The sequence below is a fragment of the Bison bison genome, unplaced genomic scaffold (assembly GCF_000754665.1).
Source record: "Bison bison bison isolate TAMUID 2011002044 unplaced genomic scaffold, Bison_UMD1.0 scf7180017864462, whole genome shotgun sequence".
In the NCBI taxonomy this organism is placed as follows: domain Eukaryota; kingdom Metazoa; phylum Chordata; class Mammalia; order Artiodactyla; family Bovidae; genus Bison; species Bison bison.
This window is the reverse complement of record NW_011495024.1, coordinates 3,186,448-3,210,648: the sequence shown is the minus strand read 5'-3', so window position 1 is coordinate 3,210,648 and position 24,201 is coordinate 3,186,448. Positions and strand designations below refer to the sequence as shown.

The window sequence follows — 24,201 nt, the reverse complement described above, 5'->3', positions numbered from 1 at the left end:
ACTGAACAGGATACCCTACATGGAAGCCAACAAGAAGGATAAGGAAGAAGGGATCAGTTCCTGTACATGAAAAGCTGATGAGAAGGGAATCTCCCATAAGTCAAAGGAGAGGGAGAACGAATGAAAGAACAGCTAACAGGAGAGATGAGCAAGACTCAGAGGAAGAGCAGACCACGTGGGCACGTGAGGAGAGTGGGACTGGGCAGAGGAAGCCCGGAGCGCGCTTTCCACGGAGCTGCGACTCAAGGAGGGGATGGCTTCCTGGATCTCAGAGAAAACGGAATTTCAGCCTTGGAAAATGTTCTGTAAACTACTCTATTCTAGATTTAGAGAGTATCAAGGATGTCCATCACTTTGACAATTTAATTTCATCATGAGCATTGGTTATAAAGATGTTTTAAAAATTACAGTGCACATTTTCTTTTGTTTCCTCATGTCAACAATTCTTAAATAACTAAATAGACAAAATGATTTTAAGTTAAAAAAAAAAAAAGCAATGCTTAAGTACCACTACCTGACATCATAGCAGCTGTTAACAGTGGGTGTTGAACACCAAGGGCAGGAAGGAGCATTGTTTCTCATTATATACCTGTTTATATTTAAGTTGGATTTTTTAGCTTGTTATCATAGTACTTAAAAAAAAAATAAACTAGCACAAAGAGAATCCTCAGAAAGTGGACAATTTCAAATCAATGATGACTCTCTTCAGTCTAGTGGATTAGCGCTAATCCACTAAAAAACATGCCACAGAGGTTGATGAAGGGGCACTGCAGGTTATAACGGGGGTGAGGTGGCCCCTTTCTTTCTCTTTAGCACACTGCACATAGGCCGGTAACTGGGTTTGTTGAACTATGACTAAATACAGCCTATAACACCAAGTGAAAGAGCATATCGCTTTTACATCAAGACAAAGAGGTATGGATTTCAAAGCTGACTGCTTTCAACATTGTATGTTGTATTTTAAGAATTAAAACTCATCAGTATGACGGCAAGAATCATCTCACTCTCAATCCTTTTTCTTGTTTCAGGTGCTCTATCTTTCAGGAACGTGTGCCTGCTTGCTTTGTTGGAGGAAAAATAAGGAGACCTTGTGGTCAGATAGAAATGGAGGAAGGAGAAAGCTGTAGGGAGTGAGCTCAGAGAGGGAGAAGAGGGCATCTTAATGGTGATTACTTAAAATTTCAAAATATTAAGTTTGAGTTTTTTTTAAGAAATCTAAATGGAGCTCTCAGGTAGTCATCTGGATCTGTAAGCCTGCAGCCCAGGTGAGCGATCCAAGCTGGAGATAAAACCTGGGACTTGTTGGCATATTACATGGCGTTAAGAAGTCCTGAGACCATGTGTAAAATATTCAGAAAAATGAATTGCCAAAAGTGGGTAGGGGTTGGAGAGAAGGGGCTGAGGGAAGAGTGGGAAGAGGAGGGGAAGGGGAGAGATCGAGATGACAGGGGAGAGGAACAGAAAAAAAAAATTCATGAGACTGAATGAGATGATCTAAGACTGTCTGTCCAGACCTATTTTAATCAGATCTGACTTATCAAGATCCCCAGGTGGTCAGAAGGTTCACTGAAGTCTGAGAAGCAGTGAGGACAGACGGAGAAGAGGTCCCAGGGTTAAGCCCTGAAGAATCCCCTTTTCGGGGGTCACACAGAGAAGAAGCAATCAGTAAGAGAGGTGACCAGATGTTAGGGAGGTTAAGAAGAGGTCTGGAAACAATGAACTGGGGGCCTAGAGTATGACGAGTTCAACTTCCAACTTATTAGGCTGCTTTAACAAGTTTTGTTGGGAAACAGTCAAATATATCACTGCTTAGAGGAGCACTTTATAATGTTTTCCATGCATAGAAAATAGTACTTATGGCACTGGGATACAGGAAGGAGGCTACTCGCCACCAGGGTCAACCAATCTAGGACTGGGGCTGTCCTCACTCACACCCTGGAGAAAGAAGGGGATCCGTATGTGGGCACATGTGAGTTGAGAAACTGCTGGCAAGTTCTGAATTAGAACACAGTGTGCTGAGTGCCAGGCAGGAGGCCTTTACAGTGTGCTGTGAGAGGCCATCTAACCTGGACAACAGTTTTAGGAGGATTCCAGGAGGGTACTATCGCCTGAATCTTGAGCAAGTATTAGCCAGGTGAAGGAAAGAAGAGGGCCATCCAGTAGAGACTAGCACAACGAAGGTCTAGAATCATGAACAGCTGGCCCTGAGGAACTCTGGCTGAAGGAAAGGATCCAAAGCCTGGGTCAATCCCATCCCTGCCTGCCGCCACCCTTCCCAACCCCTCCCCATTTTCTCTCCCCTTTACTACAACTCCCTGTTTCCCCTGCATACATCTACACCTCCCTTGGCTTTCTCTTGATTTCCCTTCTGCACTCTGAGCTATACCCCATGTCTGTAAGTCTCTTCTTATACACATTCTTTCATTTTGCCACATGAGAGATTAAAGAAAATAAAAATGAATGCTATGGAAATTTCAAACTTTTACATTCATCATTCTAAAGTGGTTACAACAGAGCTGTAAACATTAGCATTTAATTTGGGCTTCTAATTCAGACAAAATATAAGCTGCACCAAATGCCTTAGCAAAGGCATCCAAAACTATTTAAGAATATATACAATTTTGAAAATAAATCTTTTAATAGATTAAGCCCCTTTTACTCTCCAGAAAGAATTAAAAAGTAAAATAAAACTAATTTTTCTTAGGGTGCCTCACATCTGTTAAGTGAGGTTAAAGGTGGCAGTGTCTTCTGATCCTGCAATTCACATATATCACCACTAGATGGGAGTACTGTACCAGTTTGCAGTCCCAACCAAGATTTCCAAGCTTGTGGTTAAGCTGTGTGTTAACAGATAAAAGGATAAAGATGTGATAGATGCATACAATGAAACCATTAAGAAGCCATAAGAAAGAAAGAAGTCTTTCCACTGAAACAATGGATGGACCCTGAGGGCATTATGCTGAGATAAGATATACAGTGAAAGAAAAATATTGTATGACAGGCTTATATGGGGAGTCTAAAAAGCTGAATGCACAGAAACAGAGTAGAAGAGGTGTTACTAGGGGCTGTAGGGTGGGGAAAATGGGGAGATGTTGGTCAAGGGTACAAACTTCCAGCTGGAAGATGACTAAGTTCTAGGGATCTAATACACAGCACTCTGAACAGAGTTAACAACACTGCATGCTATGAGAGTGTTAACCACAAATAAGAAATGGTAATTATGTGATGGGTTAGCTAACACTATGTGCTGATCATACTGCAAATCAAATCAACGTTTTACACCTTAAGCTTACTCAATGTTGTATGTCAATTCTATTTCAATTAAGCTCCAAAAGCACACACACACCAGTTGAAAGCATCTAAATAATTATCAAGAGAACCTGTGAGGTGCTAGGAAAGATTAGTGTACCCTTGACTTAAATACACTCCTTTTCCTCACTTAGCTGAAAACTCTAGCATTATACAGTTTTAAAGTGTTCCCTTCTTAACCATATATTATTTACCCATATATTATTTACTAGATACTTATATTAAGAACCAGTGATTAACACGAAAATACGTCTCAGATAAGTTTCACCAGATCCATATTTTTAAAAGTACTAGATGTATATTTAATTTTAAATTTTGTTATTACATCCTATTTTTTCTTATCCAATTAAACAGGCTGCATTATGTTAAACGGGAAAAGTCTAAATTTGTCTTTTTATATAATAATTATTAGAGTATTCTAAACTCAACTTTATGTATTCAAATATCTGATCAAAATACGTTTAAATATTCTAAATTATTTCTAAAGAGGAATTAAACTGGAATATTAATACTAGACATTGCAGTTAAAGTTGCTTAAAACTGGAATAAATATTGAAAGCTAAACTGACACAGTACAGAATCCTGACTTTTGGACTCAGAAGCCCTGAGGATGGCCTGCCGCTTGCTAGCTGTGTAAATAAGAAGTACAATAATTGAGGCAGGCAAAGCAGGATCAAAACCACAAAAAGAAAAAAAGAATGAAGGACAGGAAAAAAAGAAAAAGAAAGACAGAAATCAGGACAAGAATACAAAGGGGAAAAAAAGGAAAAAACAGTTATATAAAAGCAGCACTATATAAATTGTGAAGTGGTAAATAAATGTTAGGCATTAGTAAACTCTAATACCTAAGGTGGACATATCCCCAGATCTATTCAAATTCTCAAATCTGCAAATTCTATTGCATCATCCCCATAAAAAAATGTGCTTTTTCTGTCTAGACAGAACTATCACTTTGAATCCTTTTTACTTCTTTTTTCCCCACAAAGAACTCTTAGCATTTCATGAGATTTACTGACCAGTGACAAAGAGCCGGGAATGAAAAAGTTGTATTAGCATCTGGTACTAGATGGTTTGCTAGACTCACTCAACTAGCTGGGTGATTCACCCAGGCATTAGCCTGCACAACGGATACATAGTCAAAGTATACATTTCACTGCACAAGGCCTATCTCAGGGGCATCTGTCTACTACCTGACATCATAACATTAAACCCATCAGTGTAGAGAGTCCATGTATTACGAGACACAAGACTCAAAGGGGTGTTTGACCCCCAAAGAAAAAAGGTTTGCACATTCACTTATTTTTTACAAAAAGAATAAAGTTTCATCAGAAGATGTTTCTCCAGTTGCCATTATTATGTGAGTGCTCAGTTAGGTCTGACTCTTTGCAACCCCACGGGCGGTAGCCCACCAGGCTCCTCTGTTGATGGAATTTTGTAAGCAAGAATACTAGAGTGGGTTGCCATTTCCTACACCAGGGGATCTTCCTGACCCAGGGATTGAACCCAGGTCTCTTGTGTCTCCTGTACTGGCAGGCAGATTCTTTACCACTATGTCACCTGGGAAGCCAGCAAAAAATAAGCGATCCTTCAGTGTACAAGCCAGAGGAGATGGGTGTGCTGGAGGAAAGCGTTCGGGTTTAATAAGTCGCTTTCACTGATGACATCGGGCTCCAGTAGCACCCTGAAGAAATGCCACAGTTCTCCCTGGCCTCTTAAAATGCCTTTACTGGAGGAAGAAACATTACTGGTATGATTCTCTCAGCTACTTACCCATTTTTCACAATACAAAAGGATAAACACAGACGATGATATCTCAAGAATTGCTTTAGAATTGCTTTAGGGAGCTTGCTTACAAATTGCTTTTTTTCAGTAGTTTTTGTCTTATTATCACCATTGAATATGTACCTGGCTTTTTAGCCTGACAAACAGTAAAGTTCCTGAATGGAGAAAAGTCAACTAAATCATCTGGGTGTCTCTGATACAATTCATGGTAAACAGTAGATGATCTATAAACATTTATTGGCTGAAATGAATTTAACTAATTGAGATGAATGCAAATAGAAATCAACAGCATAGGATTTGAAAAGATGAGACAACAGCAGAAATGTCAAGAGATTTTAGGAAGCCAACACCTTATCAAATATTTATTCCTCATCCAAATACTTATTCTATATGTAAAAATCTTACTGTAACAACCTCCACTGTCTCTCTGGAATATTTATCTTTAAAAAAATAATAAATGTATTCCAAGAAAAATATTCCTTGTTTCCAGGACTAGGAGAGAATGCTCCATCTTTTGATAGTGAACAAGCAGCCAAACAGAAGTGCCTGTGAAGACAGTCAGAGAAGAAGGTGCCACTCTGCCAATGCTCCTTCATCTCCAACCTTCCTTAGCTGCATTTAATTAGCCTTGAACACAGACATGGATGAACAGTTTGAAAGCAGGGAGGGCCTTAGAGGGTGATGGCTGTCTGACAGTGGGAACTCTCTAACCCTGACTCCAAGGGGGCCCAGCCGCAGCTGCAGTTGTTTCTCCTCTCTATAGAGAAAACAGCACATGGAAAGAAGTTCACGCCTCAAAAGGACCGTTGGCTGGATATGGACCAGAGAAGACATTAGTTATATCAGGCTTTTCATTACAAAGAATACGTTGAAATCCAAGCAAAACACACTCTTACTGTGGGTCATGAGCTCTCACACAGAAATAAATTGGCGCTAAATAATTATTCAACTATAATGAGAGATATAAGAAAGGGATTTTACTTGTATACAACATTCAAAAACTAGCTTCATCAATACTAAGAGGCATGCATGGTTCTCTTCTAAGCAAAGGAAAAAGAACGGTCAAAGCCTTCTTATAAAACTCCATTTAGCCAAGGTCTTAATAAGATCTTGGCTTTAAAATCTGGCAGCTTATTGAGAGTAAAAAGGAAATATGGCCATGGGGTGGGGTCCAATGTTTGAGCCTCTGGCCTGAAGTCAATTCCCCAGAAGCCTCTGGGTTGTTTGACCCTGCTTGAATACTGTTTTCTATTCTTTTTGTCCTTACTGAATGTACACCATTAAATAATTGTTAAATTACTTCATTTGAAAAGGTATGTTCAATGTAGAAAATTCAAAAACATGTGAAGAAAAACAACCTCTAACATCCACAGCTCTTCCCTGCCCTTCCCACCCAAGACGTATCACCTGTTAATGCTTTTACTTTAAATAAGAAAGGGGCTCAGGTAAGAAAGGTGGGTCCTAATTTACCTGAAATTATTGCAGCCAAGAACCACTCCAACTATGTTCTTGCCTATGTCGTGTACGTCACCTTTAACAGTAGCCAGCACGATGGTGCCTTGGTAAGGGTCCTGGAGAGGAAGTCAAACAGCTCAGCATTGCTAGGTCACCTGGTTCTCTGGAGCCAGGCAGGTGTTGGCACAAAAAGCAATTCAATACAACCAAGGCAACCCTCAAAGATGGACCCAGAACCCAAGCCTCAAGCTCTGTGCGAAGAAGGCTGTAAGCTGCAGCAACCCCCCAGGTGGTTCACTGAGGGGGCTTCAACCCAGATCATGTGTTCCATCATCTCAAAAACAGTTTAAGTTCAAATACAAAACAGTCCCGTCACTGAAGATCATATTTGTAACCCCCAAGCCTATCTGACAAATGTTTAGTAAATGTTAGCAGTAAAGGGAGAGGGAGGCTCTGGTGAACTGCATGTGCCCCATTAGAATGGGAAGGACCACAGCAGGCCAGGGCAGGAGGGCTCAGACTATCTTCTTCAACACCGTTGTTCCATCACAATCTCCTCCCTCAAAAAAAGAAAAAGAAAGAAAAGAAAAAGACATGCAAGGCAAGTGGGATTTTTATGAACACTACCGTCAGAGCTATTCACAAACACAGATAGATTTAAGAATTCAGAATCTTAGGGGCCAAAGCTGACTGAGCTTCACAGGGAGCTAAACAAGGTCAAAAGCTTAACGATTTACTGTGGTGGCACAGCCAACAAGAAGGGAACTAAATCCAGCAGTGGTGCCAAGAACATGACCAGCACACAGAGAATATTCAGGTAAGACGTTTTCCAAAACCAAACAGTATCTCAAGGGCAGGGTCGAGCACACTACCTGCCACGTGTAAGAGCTCTGTAAATAGCTGATAGATGAATGAACGAACTGGTTTTGTCTTGAAATCATGGCTTTGTTTAGAAAATAATGTTTCTATTAAAAATTTCATAAAGCCACGTTCTATAGAAAATCCTAGGGTATTCTGATACTTGGTAAAAAAGTTGTTTCACTTCTCTGCTTCATCGTCAATGACACAGTCAAGCCCAATGGCTTAGGTCCCTACCCTCCCGCCCAGTAAGAGTATCCAGAGCCAATTCCTCACAAGGTCCACAGGCCCCAACAAAATGACTTGCCTCATCTTCTATTTTGCCAGTAAGCACTTTGGTTTCTTCTCTCTCTTTTTCCATGAAGGGAATAAGGTGACCCACGGCCTTCTTCATGACCCGAGCTGACTTTATAACCTGGGTAAAATATACACAGAGTCAAGCATCTTTACCAAAACACCTGGATGGTTACACATGGTTGCTTGTGAAATTTTAGCATCAATTATCATGCATGTTATGACCTCAGGTCAGCCACCCTTGAGTCCATTTTTGACAGTGGGTGGGTGAGGAATGAGTTCACCATGAGGAAAATTAATCAGTCAGGTACAGAAGAAGAAAAACAAGGCTGGAAATCAAATGTTGCAGTTTCTGTCCTCTGAACTTCTGCATGTTATTTTTTCTCCACCTAGAAGGCCCTCTATCATTTCCTGAAGTTCTGCACATCCTCCAAGTGTCAAGCTTCTCCTCCAAAAGCCCCTTCTCAGCCTTCTCTTCTCAATCCCCAGTGTCACAATTCACTTATAATTAAGGCTTATGCAAAAGGAAAAAGAGCCTTACAGTCTACAGAATTAGAGAAAAATTTTGTAAACATAAATTGGATAAGGGATTAATATCCAAAATATATAAAGAACTAATGCAACTTTATAATAATAATAATAATCTGATTAAAAAATGGACAGGAGAACTAAAAAGGTATTTTTCCAAAAAGGATATCAAAGTGGCCAACAGGCACATGATAAGATGCTCAACATCACTAATTGTCAGGGAGATAACAAATACAAATCACACTAAGATACCACTTCACACATGATAGCTCAGGGCTTCCCCGATAGCTCAGTTGGTAAAGAATCCACCTGCAATGCAGGAGACCCCAGTTCAATTCCTGGCTTGGGAAGATCTGCTGTAGAAGGGATAGGCTACCCACTCCAGTATTCTGGCCTGGAGAATTCCATGGACTGTATAGTCCATGGGGTCACAAAGAGTAGGACATAACTGAGTGACTTTCACTTTCATATGTTAGAATGGTCACCATCAAGAAAACAAAAACCAACAGGTGCTGGTGAGGTTGTGGTGAAAAGGGAACTCTTATGCACTGATGGTGGGAATGGAAAACAATATGGAGGTTCTTAGAAAAATTAAAAATAGGTCTACCACATGATCAAGCAATTCCACTTCTCAGTATAAACCTACAGAAAATGAAAATAGGATTTCAATAGGTTTATCAGAGCATTATTTATAACAGCCAAGACATGGAACAACCCAAATGCCCATCAACAGGTGAATGGATAAAAAAGATGTGGTATATATACAGAATGGAGTATCATTCAGCCATGATAAGAGAGGATATTTGGCCATGTGCAAAAAAACACAGATGGATCTTGAGGACATTATACTAAGCAAGATAAATCAGAAAGAGAAAGTTAAGTACTGGATGATCTCACTTATATGCAGAACCTAAAAGAAGTCAAACTGGAAAGAAAAAACAAAACAGAGTGAAACTGTGGTTACCATGGGATAGAGATGGGAGGGTGAGACTGATGATATTTAAGGGTACAAACTTGTAACAAGTAAATAAGCCAAAGGGCTCTAACACACAGTATAATGAATATACAATCATGTACTATAGTTACATAGTGTGATAAATATTATTTCAATGGCAATCATATTAAAATATGTATCACTGTACACCTTAAATTTACAAAATGTAATATGTCAAATTTGTTAAATAGATAAAAAAGAACAGGGACTTTCATAAAAGTCCACGAATGTATACTAAAATTTATGAGAAGCAGGATGAGAAAACAGGGTATTTGTACAGTCTCGTTTCTCCCTACAAAAAAATTTACAGTGGAGAAACATAGAAGACACTCTTAACAAAATGATCAACGTTAACCTCACCAGGCTTCCTGATATGAGAAGGGCACAGCATTACTCTGCGTTATTCTCACCAAAAATGAGAAAACATCAGGAAAATTCAAACTGAGAGAGAGCCTATCATTTACCAAACTGTACAATACTCTTCAAAAGTCAAGGTCATAACTCAGGAACTGTTCAAGATAAAAGCAATGTGGGATTATGGAACACAAAGAGAAGAGAAGAATAGCAGAAACACTGGTGAAATGTGAATAAGGTCATTAGTTAACATGATTATATCAGTATTAATTTCCTGGTTCTGATAACTACACTCTGATCAAGTGAAAAGGTTAACATTAGGGGAAGAAGTTGAGGGGGATACATGATCACTTAAACTGCATCTGCAACTTGCAAGTCTAAAGTTTACTCAAACATAAGAAGTTAAAACAATAAGTTGACATCATGAAAAAAAAAGACTGTGAAACTATCCCAGACTTGGGGAGACTAATGCAGGACAACTGAATGTTCCCTGAGTGTGGTGGTGGTTTCACAGGTACAGACATGTTAAAGCTTATCAAACTGCATCCTTTAAACATGCACATTTTATTGCATGTGAATTATAAAACAGTAAATCTATAAGAAAAGATAAATGCTATGAAGGAAAATGGGGAATGGACGATGAATAATTAAATATAGAATAAATTTTAAAAATCAATTATACTTCAATTTTAAAAAGTTAAAGAAAAAAAAAAAAGAACAGGGATTTTTTGTTTTTTGTATGCCTCACAGACCTGAACCCAGAAGTCTCAAAAAGTGCCAGTGTTAATTAATGTGGTCGGTAGCTGCTGTAAATCAAAATAAGAGTAAGACTACTGGTTTTACTTGAAACATATTATTTAATGCATGTCATTATTTAAAATGGTAATGATCTTTTCAAAATATTCATCCTTAAGGATGAACACTGGCTGGTCAAATCAAATCTTAACATGATTGACTTTACACTAGTCTTGGGTTTTATTTTAATTTGAGGGGTCGGGGGAGAGACTTGTGCTGGGGTAAGAGATGGTACAGAAGCCCAGAACATGAAGACTAATGCTGGGAATGTCCAGATGACCTCTAACATCCACATCACCCTAGATGGACTTTTCAGACTATGCCTAAAAGTGAATTCAGACAAAGAATGAACAGAATCACACCTCAATGCCCCTGGGCTTTCATCAAAATTAAACCAGAGAAACAGACTCAAATTTACTATTTATTAAAAGATAAAGGCTCTTTCCTTCAATTGTGAAACTTTTTCCCCCATTTGCCAACCTGAGGTAGAAACATTTTTCCAGCTCCAAAAAGATCACCAACAATTTTCATGCCATTCATCAGCGGCCCTTCAATTATATTCAGAGGTCGGGGATATTTTTCCTGGTTTAACCTGGCTTCCTCAGTATCTTCAATAATGTATTTTTCAATGCCCTACAGAAAAAACAAAAAATTAGGGAAAATTCACAGGATATATTGGCTTAAGTTCAAACATCCAACAACAAATAAATAGTTAAGAGTGTGGGTTTTGGAATCAGACTGCATGTGTTCAAATCCTGGCTCTTATCACTAATTTAGACAACTTATTAAGCATCAGGTTCCTCATTTAATAATCATACAATACCAACCTCACATGGTTATTTTGAGGATTAAATGTGTAAAATGTAAAGTGCCTAGATGGCTTTATTGACATAAAGCATTTTATTGATATAAAGTGAAAAATTAGTGACAGAAGGAGTACTAATAAATTCAAATTCATAATAAAATACACTTTTTATCCTAGTGGTTTACCAGATTACATGTAAACAAATATCTCCTGTGAAATCACTGTTTTGCCACTGACAGGGCTGGGTGCAGGGAGGACCCAGCCTTCACTGATCAAGCCCTAATCCTCCAGTGCCCCCAGTTCAAGGATCCAAACTAGTTCTACAACCTGAAGTAGGTGAATCTCAAAAGTTCCAAGAAATTAAAAGTTAAATTCTAGAGACCAAAACAAACAAACAAACAAACAAAACAAAACCCTGAAATTTCCAGACTCACAAATGAGGAAACCGAAGCCAAGAGATTATCTATCTGGACTAAAAGTCTAACTACAGCAGAAGAGCCAGAACTCATTTGTTGATCAAGAGACAGCCACATGGTCTAGAACAGCACTTCTCACCTCGGGCACTACTGACAGTTGCACTGAATAATTCTCTGTGGTGTAGGCCTCTACTGTGCAGTATAGCATGTTCACCAGCATCCCTGGTCACATGCCAGTAAAAACCTCCCACTCCAGTCAGAACAACCTAAAATATCTCCAGATACTGCCTAATGTTCTAGACATAGAGGTGGGATGGAGGGCAAATCACTCAGGAGTAGTCCAGGGAATCTCCTTCATCAGCTGCTGCCAGTACCTCTCCTCCAGCCATGCCATCAGCCACTAGGACCAGCACCCAGCCTCCGGCCCACACTCACCTTCACAAGAGCGTACTCAAGGCGTTCTTCGAGAGGGCCATTCCTCCACTCATCAGTCTGGATGACTTTCTTCCCTCCTTTGCCCTGAGTCTGGATTGAAATGTGAATAGAGAGATGGTACAACAGGTCACTTTCTCAGCTAGTTGGCAGAAAAAAACTATGTCTTATTCTTCCCTTATGTTTCAAGGCCCTAGTACAGTGCCGGCATGAATAAAATCTTTGGAAAATGCTTGAGGTAAGGAGAGAGGGAAATAGCAACCCACTCCAGTACTCTTGCCTGGAAAATCCCACGGACGGAGGAGCCTGATAGGCTACAGTCCATGGGGTTGCAGAGTCAGACATGACTGAGCGACTTCACTTCACTTCAAGGAGAGAGGAAAAGAGAGAAATCTTATAGGTTTTGAACTTTTATTTAAAAATTTTCTCCTTTCCAGTTTTATTGAAGTATAATTGACATACAGTGCTATACAAATTTCAGGTGTACAGCATAAAGAGCTGATTTATGTACAAATGAAATGATTACTACAGTAAGTTTAATGTATATCCATCAGTATGAAAAAGCAAAGAGATAGGACACCGATAGATGAACTCCCCAGGTCGGTAGGTGCCCATATGCCACTGGAGATCAGTGGAGAAATTACTCCAGAAAGAGTGAAGAGATGGAGCCAAAGCAAAAACAACATCCAGTTACGGATGTGACTGGTGATAGAACCAAGTTCTGATGCTGTAAAGAGCAATACTGCATAGGAACCTGGAATGTTAGGTGCATGAATCAAGGTAAATTGGAAGTGGTCAAACAGGAGATGGCAAGAGGGAACATCAACATTTTAGGAATCAGTGAACTAAAATGGACTGGAATGGGTGAATTTAACTCAGATGACCATTATATCTACTACTGTGGGCAAGAATCCCTTAGAAGAAATGGAGTAGCCCTCAGAGTCAACAAGAGTCTGAAATGTACTACTTGGGTGCAATCTCAAAAATGACAGAATGATCTCTGTTCGTTTCCAAGGCAAACCATTCAACATCACGGTAATCCAAGTCTATGCCTCGACTGTAATGCTGAAGAAGCCGAAGTTGAACAGTTCTATGAAGACCTACAAGACCTTCTAGAATTAACATCCCCAAAAGATATCCTCTTCATTATAGGGGACTGGAAGGCAAAAGTAGGAAGTCAAGAGATACCTGGACTAAAAGGCAAATTTGGCCTTGGAGTACAAAATGAAGCAGGCAAAGACTAACAGACTTTTGCCAAAAGAACGCACTGGTCATAGCAAACACCCTCTTCCAACAACACAAGAGAAGACTCTACACAAGGACATCACCAGATGGTCAATACCGAAATCAGATTGATTATATTCTTTGCAGCCAAAGATGGAGAAGCTCTATACAGTCAGCAAAAACAAGACTGAGAGTTGACTGTAGCTCTGGTCATCAACTCTTTGTTGCCAAATTCAGACTTAAATTGAAGAAAGTAGGGAAAACCAGTAGATAATTCAGGTCTGACCTAAATCAAATCCCTTACGATTATATAGTGGAAGTGACAAATAGATTCAAGGGATTAGATCTGATAGAGTGCCTGAAGAACTATGGATGGAGGTTCGTGACATTGTTCAGGAAGCAGTGATCAACACCATCCCCAAGAAAAAGAAATACAAAAAGGCAAAATGGTTGTCTGAGCAGGCCTTACAAATAGCTGAGAAAAGAAGAGATGCAAAAGGCAAAGGACAAAAGGAAAGATATACCCATTTGGATGCAGACTTCCAAAGAATAGCAAGAAGAGATAAAAAAAAAAAAAAGCCTTCCTCAGTGATCAGTGCAAAGAAATAGAGGAAAACAAAAGAATGGGAAAGACTAGAGATCTCTTCAAGAAAATTAGAGATACCAAGGGAACATTTCATGCAAAGATGGGCTCAATAAAGGACAGAAATGGTATGGACCTAACAGTAGCAGAAGATATTAAAAAGAGGTGGCAAGAATACACAGAAGAACTGTACAAAAAAGATCTTCACAACCCAGATAATCACGATGGTGTGATCACTCACCTAAAGCCAGACATCCTGGAATGCGAAGTCAAGTGGACCTTAGGGAGCATCACTACAAACAAAGCTAGTGCAGGTGATGGAATAGTTGAGCTATTTCAAATCCTGAAAGATGATGCTGTGAAAGTGCTACACTCAATACACCAGCAAATTTGGAAAACTCAGCAGTAGCCACGGGACTGGAAAAGGTCAACTTTCATTCCAATCCCAAAGAAAGGCAATGCCAAAGAATACTCAAACTACCTCACAACTGCACTCAGCAAAGTAATGCTCAAAATTCTCCAAGCCAGGCTTATACAGTACGTGAACTGTGAACTTCCAGATGTTCACGCTGGATTTAAAAAAGGCAGAGGAGCCAGAGATCAAATTGCCAACATCCGTTGGATCATCAAAAAAGCAAGAGAGTTCCAGAAAAACATCTACTTCTGCTTTGTTGACTATGCCAAAGCCTTTGACCGTGTGGATCACAACAAACTGTGGAAAATTCTTAAAGAGATGGGAATACCAAACCGCCTTACCTGCCTCCTGAGAAACCTGTATGCAGGTCAAGAAGCAACAGTTAGAACTGGACATGGAACAATAGACTGGTTCCAAATCAGGAAAGGAGTATGTCAAGGCTGTATATTGTCACCCTGCTTATTTAACTTATATGCAGAATATATCAAAATGCTGGACTGGATGAAGCATAAGCTGGAATCAGGACTGCTGGGAGAAATATCAATAACCTCAGATATGCAGATGTCACCACCCTTATGGCAGAAAGAGAAGAAGAACTAAAGAGTGTCTTGATGAAAGTGAAAGAGGAGAGTGAAGAAGTTGGCTTAAAGCTCAATATTCAGAAAACTAAGATTATGGCATCTTGTCCCATCACTTCATGGCAAATAGATGGTTAAACAGTGGAAACAGTAACAGACTTTATTTTTTTGGGCTCCAAAATCACTGCAGATGGTGACTGCAGCCATGAAATTAAAAGACACTTGCTCCTTGGAAGAAAAGTTATGACCAACCTAGACAGCATATTAAAAAGCAGAGACATTACTTTGCAAACAAAGGTCCATTTAGTCAAAGCTATGGTTCTTCCAGTAGTCATGTATGGCTGTGAGAGTTGGACTATAAAGAAAGCTGAGCACAGAAGAATTGATGTTTTTGAACTGTGGTGTTGGAGAAGACTCTTGAGAGTCCCTTGGACTGCAAGGAGATCCAACCAGTCCATCCTAAAGGATATCAGCCCTAAATATTCATTGGAAGGACTAATGCTGAAGTTGAAATTCCAACACTTTGGCCACCTGATGTGAAGAACTGACCCATTTGAAAAGATCCTGATACTGGGAAAGATTGAAGGTGGGAGGAGAAGGGGACAAGAGAGGATGAGATTGCTGGATGGCATCACTGACTCGATGGACAAGAGTGTGAGTAAACTCTGGGAGTTGGTGATGGACAGGGAGGCCTGGTGTGCTGCAGTCATGGGGTCACAAAGAGTTGGACACAACTGAGTGCCTGAACTGATATCCATCATCTCATATAGGTAGAGAATAAAATAGAAAAAAACATTTTTTTTCCTTGTGATGAGAACTCCTGAGTTTTCTAACATCTGTCATATATATTATACACCAGTGTCAATGATATTTATCACATTGTACATTAAATCCCTAGTAATTATGCATCTTAAGAGGAATTCCCTTCATCCAATTTTCCCTCCTGTTAGCCCCTGCCTCTGGTAACTTCAAATCTGATCTCTTTTCCTATGAGTTTTGGGGTTTTTTTTTTAAAGCATAATCGACCTATAATTTTAGTTCCTGGTACACAGTATAGTGATTCAATATTTCTATAATTATAAAATGATCCTCACTAGGATTTGAATGTTCAGTAGAGAGACTGAGTGAGACTCCATTTTTTTTTTTTTTTTCCTTTTCTTCTTTCCTAAAAGATAGCATCTTGGGACTAAAGATTTCCCGGACAGTAAGAAAAGCTAAAGCTGATATCTGATGAGCTTTTAAAGTTCTCATATAGCACCATCACTACCCAGATATGTGAAGCGTCTGTAACAAAGGCAAGTCAGAAATTGTCTTAGAGGTGGGCACACTGTGAGGTACAAGACATAGACCGTGCTCTCAAGGACTTTGCCGTATCATAAGGTAGATGGAAATACACAGAGAAAGGTAAGCTACAAGAGAAAGCCTGTGCCAAGGGCTGAATGAGAAGATGACGGAGAAGGCAATGGCACCCCACTCCAGTACTCTTGTCTGGAAAATCTCATGGATGGAGGAGCCTGGAAGGCTGCAGTCCACGGGGTCAGTAAGAGTCGGGCACGACTGAACGACTTCACTTTCACCTTTCACTTTTATGCATTGGAGAAGGAAATGGCAACCCGCTCCAGTGTTCTTGCCTGGAGAATCCCAGGGACTGGGGAGCCTGGTGGGCTGCCGTCTACGGGGTAGCACAAAGTCGGACATGACTGAAGCATCTTAGCAGCAGCAGCAGCAGCAAGGTAGATGGAAATACACAGAGAAAGGTAAGCTACAAGAGAAAGCCTGTGCCAAGTGCTGAATGAGAAGATGACACAGACAAGGCTAGGAATTTTGAGGACAGAGTGATCATCACAAACTGGAGTGGTGAAGAGAGACTTTGAAGAAGCTGACAGATTCAGCAAAGGGACAAAATCGTGATGATCCTGGGATGGAAGGTGAATTGCTTATCTGTTTCTTCCATCTCAAGTGATGTCACTCGCTGCCCAAATCTGAAATCTAAGTATCACTCTTGACTCTCCATCCAGTCTTCACATTCAATTAGTTACCTAGCCCTAAAAATTACACCGACTCAATATTTTGCTCTACTCTGCTTCCACTTTCATAGTTCAAGCATCTAACTGGTCTCCACAGCCCAGGATCACCCTGGCCCCAATGCATCTTCCACACTGTAGCCAGAGGGGCCTTTCCAAAACACAAACCTGATCAAACTGCCCCCATGGGAAGATTCACTGTAAGATCCCTGCTGCTGCTGCTAAGTCGCTTCAGTCGTGTCCGACTCTGTGCGACCCCAGAGACGGCAGCCCACCAGGCTCCCCCATCCTGGGATTCTCAGGCAAGAACACTGGAGTGGGTTGCCATTTCCTTGTCCAATACATGAAAGTGAAAAGTGAAAGTGAAGTTGCTCAGTCGTGTCCAGCTCTTAGCGACCCCATGGACTGCAGCCTACCAGGCTCCTCTGCCCATGGGATTTTCCAGGCAAGAGTACTGGAGTGGGTTGCCACTGCCTTCTCCATATTGCTCTGCAAATGTTGTATTGATTCCTTTTCATGCTGGACAATGTCTGAACCAATTGTCTCCTAGCTTCATTTTCTGCCATTCCTGAAGAACTCAGTCTATCCTGAACATCTCAATTCCTTATGTTCTCCATCATCTCTCTCATCCTTGGCCCTTTACATCCATTCATCTGACAATATTTTCTTTAGCACCTACCAGAATACCAGGCCACAGCTAGATGCAGACACTCCTCCTCTGGCAGAGAATACCAGTACTGTACCCCAACCCCAAACTTTAGCCTGGCTAACTCCTGTTGAGCTCTCAGGTCCCCCCTAACCCATCACTCTGGGAGGCTTTTCCTGACCACCTCTACCTTTGGGTTCAGTGGCCCTCCCAAGCAGCCTACAGCATCCTGTACATGCCTTATCACAGCATCTCCCCACCACACTGGATGACAACTGCCCCTACATACTTGTGCACATCTCCCTGCACTGCAGGCTCTACAGGGGCATGCCTCTCTTATCAGTTAGATCCTCTAAGTTCAGAAAGGACAAAGCAGAAAACAAAACATGGGAAAATATTAGCTGAATGATTTAAAGCTGAATGAGAACCGATTTCCCAGAGCAACGTTTGTGCAGGATAGTAGAGGCCAAGCCAAAGAGTGCTAGGAACCCACGCTATGGAGTTTGGATTTAACCTTCCAGGCAACTGTGGCAAGGGTGCAGGTGGGGGAATGACAAGAATTCTGAAGCTTCAGAGTAACATTCCAAGTAGTATTTTTTCACCAGGGAAGTGAGACACACGGCTTGTGGGATCTTAGTTCCCCAGCCAGGGATTGAACCTGGGCCCTTTGCACTGAAAGTGCCAAGTCCTAACCACTGGACCACCAGGGAATTCCCACCAAAGTAGTATTTTTAAGAGAACCCTAGAAAGGGGAGAATGTTTTAGTAGTTCATGATGAAAGCCTGCACTACAGTGGTAGGAACAGGAAGAGAAGGAAAGGACAAACATAAAAGTATTAATGGACAGCATGGAAGGAGGAGGACTGGGAGGAACTCCAGGATTGAGGGCTGGGGTGGTAACTGATCACACAGGGCACTCTCATATGCAAAGAGACTAATGCTGCTCTCATATGACAAAAAAACCTTAAAGAAGATGGCAATTAAAAAATGTAGAGCAATCTTGAGAAAGAAGAATGGAACTGGAGGAATCAACCTGCCTGACTTCAGGCTCTACTACAAAGCCACAGTCATCAAGACAGTATGGTACTGGCACAAAGACAGAAATATAGATCAATGGAACAAAATGGAAAGCCCAGAGATAAATCCATGCACCTACGGACACCTTATCTTCGACAAAGGAGGCAAGAATATACAGTGGAGAAAAGACAATCTCTTTAACAAGTGGTGCTGGGAAAACTGGTCAACAACTTGTAAAAGAATGAAACTAGAACACTTTCTAACACCATACACAAAAATAAACTCAAAATGGATTAAAGATCTAAACATAAGACCAGAAACTATAAAACTCCTAGAGGAGAACATAGGCAAAACACTCTCCGACATACATCACAGCAGGATCCTCTATGACCCACCTCCCAGAATATTGGAAATAAAAGCAAAAATAAACAAATGGGACCTAATTAAAATTAAAAGCTTCTGCACAACAAAAGAAACTATAAGCAAGGTGAAGACAGCCTTCAGAATGGGAGAAAATAATAGCAAATGAAGCAACTGACAAACAACTAATCTCAAAAATATACAAGCAACTCCTGCAGCTCAATTCCAGAAAAATAAACAACCCAATCAAAAAATGGACCAAAGAACTAAACAGACATTTCTCCAAAGAAGACATACAGATGGCTAACAAACACATGAAAAGATGCTCAACATCACTTATTATCAGAGAAATGCAAATCAAAACCACTATGAGGTACCATTTCATGCCAGTTAGAATGGCTGCGATCCAAAAGTCTACAAGCAATAAATGCTGGAGAGGGTGTGGAGAAAAGGGAACCCTCTTACACTGTTGGTGGGAATGCAAACTAGTACAGCCACTATGGAGAACAGTGTGGAGATTCCTTAAAAAACTGGAAATAGAACTGCCATACGATCCAGCAATCCCACTGCTGGGCATACACACTGAGGAAACCAGAAGGGAAAGAGACACGTGTACCCCAATGTTCATCACAGCACTGTTTATAATAGCCAGGACATGGAAGCAACCTAGATGTCCATCAGCAGATGAATGGATAAGAAAGCTGTGGTACATATACACAATGGAGTATTACTCAGCCATTAAAAAGAATACATTTGAATCCGTTCTAATGAGGTGGATGAAACTGGAGCCTATCATACAGAGTGAAGTAAGCCAGAAAGAAAAACACCAATACAGTATACTAACGCAAATATATGGAATTTAGAAAGATGGTAATGACAACCCTGTATGCGAGACAGCAAAAGAGACACAGATGTATAGACAGTCTTTTGGACTTTGTGGGGGGTGGGGATGATTTGGGAGAATGGCATTAAAACATGTATAATATCATATAAGAAACGAATCGCCAGTCTAGGTTTGATGCAGGATACAGGAAGCTTGGGGCTGGTGCACTGGGATGACCCAGAGACATGGTATGGGGAGGGAGATGGGAGGGAGGTTCAGGATGGGGAACATGTGTATACCCATGGCGGATGCATGTTGATGTATGGCAAAACCAATACAATATTGTAAAGTAAAAAAAAAAATTAATAAATTTTTAAAAATGTATTTTTTTCAGCATTATTTATAATAGAAAAAGACACAGAAACAATCTATGTGTTCATCAGTGAATGAACGGATAAAAAAAGTGTGATATACTATGTATATAATGGAATATTATTCTGCCATAAAAAGAGGAAATCCTGCCATTTGAAACAGCATGGGTGGAACTTGAGGGCAATATGCTAAGTGAAATAAGTCAAACAGAAATGCAAATACCATATGATCTCACTTACACTTGGAATCTAAAAACAGAAACAAATGTGGTGATGGATGTTAACCAGACTTATTGTGATGAGCATTCCATAATATATACTGATATCAAATCATTATGCTATACATCTAACACTAATGTATATTGATCATATCTCAATTTTTAGATCTAAAAATGATAAAATTCATAGATTATATACTCTGACATTTTTTTAAGAGAAAATACAAAACTAGACCAGTGTGACACCTTCCCCAACCCCCCGCAAAAAAAAGAGTCCTTCTAAAGCTCACATTCTCATCACTTGATATATGTAAACATCACTTGTCCTGTCAACCACACAATCAGGCAATTCCTGCCTGTGGGATGGAGTCTGATAAGTAAAAACGGCAGAGTGTTCCAAATACTCTTGGAAAAAAGGCCAAGTGTGTTCACAGAAAAACAGCAGTGTGCCACATGGAAGGGGCAGGGAGGGGGCAATGCTGTGTGATTGTGAACAGTAGGAAGCGAGAATGCAAAGTGTGGCCCGTGAGGATTTCTCACCATGTACAGAGTTTCATTATCACACCTGATATATGATAAACACGCTTCAGAAAATCAATATTCTAAATGGTACCATTTCAGAGCAGCTATTTCAGAAGCATGACCCGGCACACTGGGTCCATCTGCTTTCCAACTAGTTATTCAGTAGGACACTCTCCATGATCCAAACTTAAGTTGTCGCGCCCTCACACACTGAGCGGCCCAGACACCAGACACATGGAGAAAGCTTCCAAGCATGGTGGCCGCTCAACTGCTCAATTGGCTACTCCTTCATCTGCTTCTACTGCTCAAGAGTAGCTCCCCATTAGTAAGGTGCCTCATGAGGACATGTATTTTATTTCTGATATCAAACTGGACCAGCACCTAGGGAGGAAACTGCTCAAGCAAAAACCAAAGGGGAGTGTGAGCACCCACTGGCAACGAGAAAACCAAGGCCAGATAAGGAACAGAGACCTTTTTTCTAGAAAAGCATCAAGAATACTTACATCTGATAAACCTATCATCTGCTGAAGATTCTAAGCTGAAAATGCACTTACTTACATAACCCTCCAAACATCACAGCTTAGCCCCTCACCTACCTTGCATGTAGGTGGGCTTCCCTTGTGGCTTAGAGGTTAAACCATCTGCCTGCAATGCGGGAGACCTGGGTTCGATCCCTGGGTCGGGAAGGTTCCCTGGAGAAGGAAATGGCAACCCACTCCAATATTCTTGCCTGAAGAATGCCATGGACGGAGGAGCCTGGTGGGCTACAGTCCACGGGGTCGCAGAGTCGGACATGACTGAGCGACTTCACTTTCACTTTACCTTGCACGTGCTCAGAACACTGACATTAGCCTATTGTTTCAGCAAAAGCATCTAACACTAAGCTTTTTTTTTTTAATAATAAAATGTTGAATATATCATGTAATTTATTGAAAACTGTCCCAAGAGTGAAAAACAGAATGGCGGTGTGGGTCCAGAGTGGTTGTCAGTGGTTGTTTTCCCTCGAGATGGTAGGCTGAACAGAAGCTGCGATCCGCTGCCTTTGTCCAGCATCACAAGAGAGGATGGTACTGCATGTCGCCTACCCAGGGAAAGGTCAAAATTCAAAGTACAGTTTCTCCTGAATGCTTACTGCCTGCATATCATCATAAGTTGGGGACACGTGTATTCTCACAATCCAAGGCCATGCAAGAGCCATCACACCCAGAGATTGTCCCTGTTAACACCCAAACAGTACTGCCCAATGAACAAACTCCACGTGAGATAATGGTCTCGTGTTACCTGGAACTTCTTCTTACCCAAGATAATTTAGTCAGCACAGGTCAGCCTGCCCCATACCGAGGATATCATTTTTCAATAAAGCCCATTAGATTAGTAAGGTCAGAGATGAGACTCTTCCTACCCTTTTCAACAATAACACTGAATGATTTATCAGATGAAACTTGAGTGTAGACCTTATTATTTGACAATGAAAAGAGATAATCATTCTCTCATAAAGAAAAAAATTCAACCCTTATCTGCCTCATAATATTCCTGCTTTTCATGCTGTTTGCAATCAGTATACCCTGAGGAATGGTTAAAGAGCTGGCGACTCCTGGTAGTGATGAAAGCATACTTGCTTTGTTATTAATTCCTTAACAGCAACAGAAGTCACCTTGAATGCAGACAGTTAACCTACTCGACAGACGGGGTCAGTGGCTTATAATAAGTCCTGTGGTTACATAAACAGGGAGGCAATTTTTTTATGATGGATTGATGAAGCCTTGAAATTGCTATTAAGATTTCCCCTCTTACTCTTCAGCTGTCCCTTAGGAGCAAAACCTCTTGGCAGTTTAGCAAGATATAAAGAAATAAAAACTTGTAAACAAGTACTGGAAGTGAATGTAGACCGAAAAGAATGACTGCTATAAAATACAAAACCAACAAAATCTTAAATGAGAACAGTCTCACAAATAAGGAGCCTTATCTTTCTTAAGTGAGAGCTGTCTCATCTGGACAGTGAAGATAAGAAACCGCATCACATTATGGGTTAACTAAGAATGCTTGAGTAGAAGCTATGATGCCCCTCTGGTCTTCAGTAGAACCCTGTCTTAGTTGGCAATTAATGAACAATCTCCTGCCAAGTGGAAAGCAGGCTAAGAAAAAAAGCTGGATATTGTTTCATACTTGTATCCTGGTGTCCAAAGAAATGGCTCAGCACTTTGTCTGAGTAGACATAATCATGGAAATAGGGAAGGAAATCTAGCCACTGTTTCTTATGTAATGAACTGAGAAGAAAAGCTTGTTTATATTTGCAACAGTCAAGATCCAGGACATTCTGTCCTGCGTCCATCTAAGAAATTATAAATGTCCTAAGGAATTGAGAGGAGGGTCCTGTGCTCACTGGCACTGAGTCTGAACTCATCTTTGTTGAGTGAACCTAAGGCTAACATAGGCAGTTTCAGAAATCAAAATCTTGCCATCTGTGACAAGGACAAATCAAGGACGCAATTAACCCTAAGCTATCCTATCCCTTTTCCAGAACACTTTAGTACTCTTCAAAGGAAGAGGAAAAGTCAGAAGTTCTGCCAAAGTTAAATTCATATTTTAACCTAGAGAACATTAAACCAGGTGGTAACATACACAAAGGCATTCCTCCATTTTCCTGGTATGCTCTGTGAGAAAAATTTCTTCCTTTGCCATTGCTTTCTGAAATAAATTATAAAGTAAGTTTTCTTGAAAAAAGATTTCATCTTTCCTTAAACTCAATTCTAGAAAGCAACACCCATGATAGATAATTAATATACCTTAGTTCAGTTCAGTCGCTCAGTCGTGTCCGACTCTTTGCGACCCCATGAGTTGCAGCAGGCCAGGCCTCCTTGTCCATTACCAACTCCCAGAGTTCACTCAAACTCATGTTCGTCGAGTCGGTGATGCCATCCAGCCATCTCATCCTCTGTCGTGCCCTTCTCCTCCTGCCCCCAATCCTTCCCAGCATTAGAGTCTTTTCCAATGAGTCAACTCTTCGCATAAGGTGGCCAAAGTACTGGAGTTTAAGCCTCAGCATCAGTCCTTCCAATGAACACCCTTTAGGATGGACTGGTTGGATCTCCTTGCAGTCCAAGGGACTCTCAAGAGTCTTCTCCAACACCACAGTTCAAAAGCATCAATTCTTTGGTGCTCAGCTTTCTTCACAGCCCAACTCTCACATCCATACATGACCACTGGAAAAACCATAGCCTTGACTAGACAGACCTTTGTTGGCAAAGTAATATCTCTGCTTTTGAATATGCTATCTAGGTTGGTCATAACTTTCCTTCCAAGGAGTAAGCGTCTTTTAATTTCATGGCTGCAGTCACCATCTGCAGTGATTTTGGAGCCTCAAAAAATAGTCTGACACTGTTTCCACTGCTTCCCCAT

At 40.6% G+C, this 24,201-nt stretch overlaps 1 protein-coding gene and 1 non-coding gene across 4 annotated transcripts in view; both read right to left on the bottom strand.

Annotated features, from left to right (window-relative positions):
• The window catches only part of MTR (5-methyltetrahydrofolate-homocysteine methyltransferase), a 134,241-nt gene that overhangs the window by 32,916 nt on the left and 77,124 nt on the right, over positions 1–24,201 (bottom strand). For all 3 annotated transcript variants that reach the window (XM_010860114.1, XM_010860115.1, XM_010860116.1), the window contains 4 exons: positions 12,026–12,115; positions 10,850–11,002; positions 7,712–7,819; positions 6,562–6,662 (listed from right to left, as the gene is read on the bottom strand). In XM_010860114.1, coding sequence (XP_010858416.1) covers positions 6,562–6,662; positions 7,712–7,819; positions 10,850–11,002; positions 12,026–12,115 — 452 coding nt within the window. The remainder of the gene's footprint in view (positions 1–6,561; positions 6,663–7,711; positions 7,820–10,849; positions 11,003–12,025; positions 12,116–24,201) is intronic.
• On the bottom strand, positions 18,130–18,202 carry TRNAE-UUC. Its single transcript has one exon. It is a non-coding gene; the product is annotated as a tRNA-Glu (tRNA).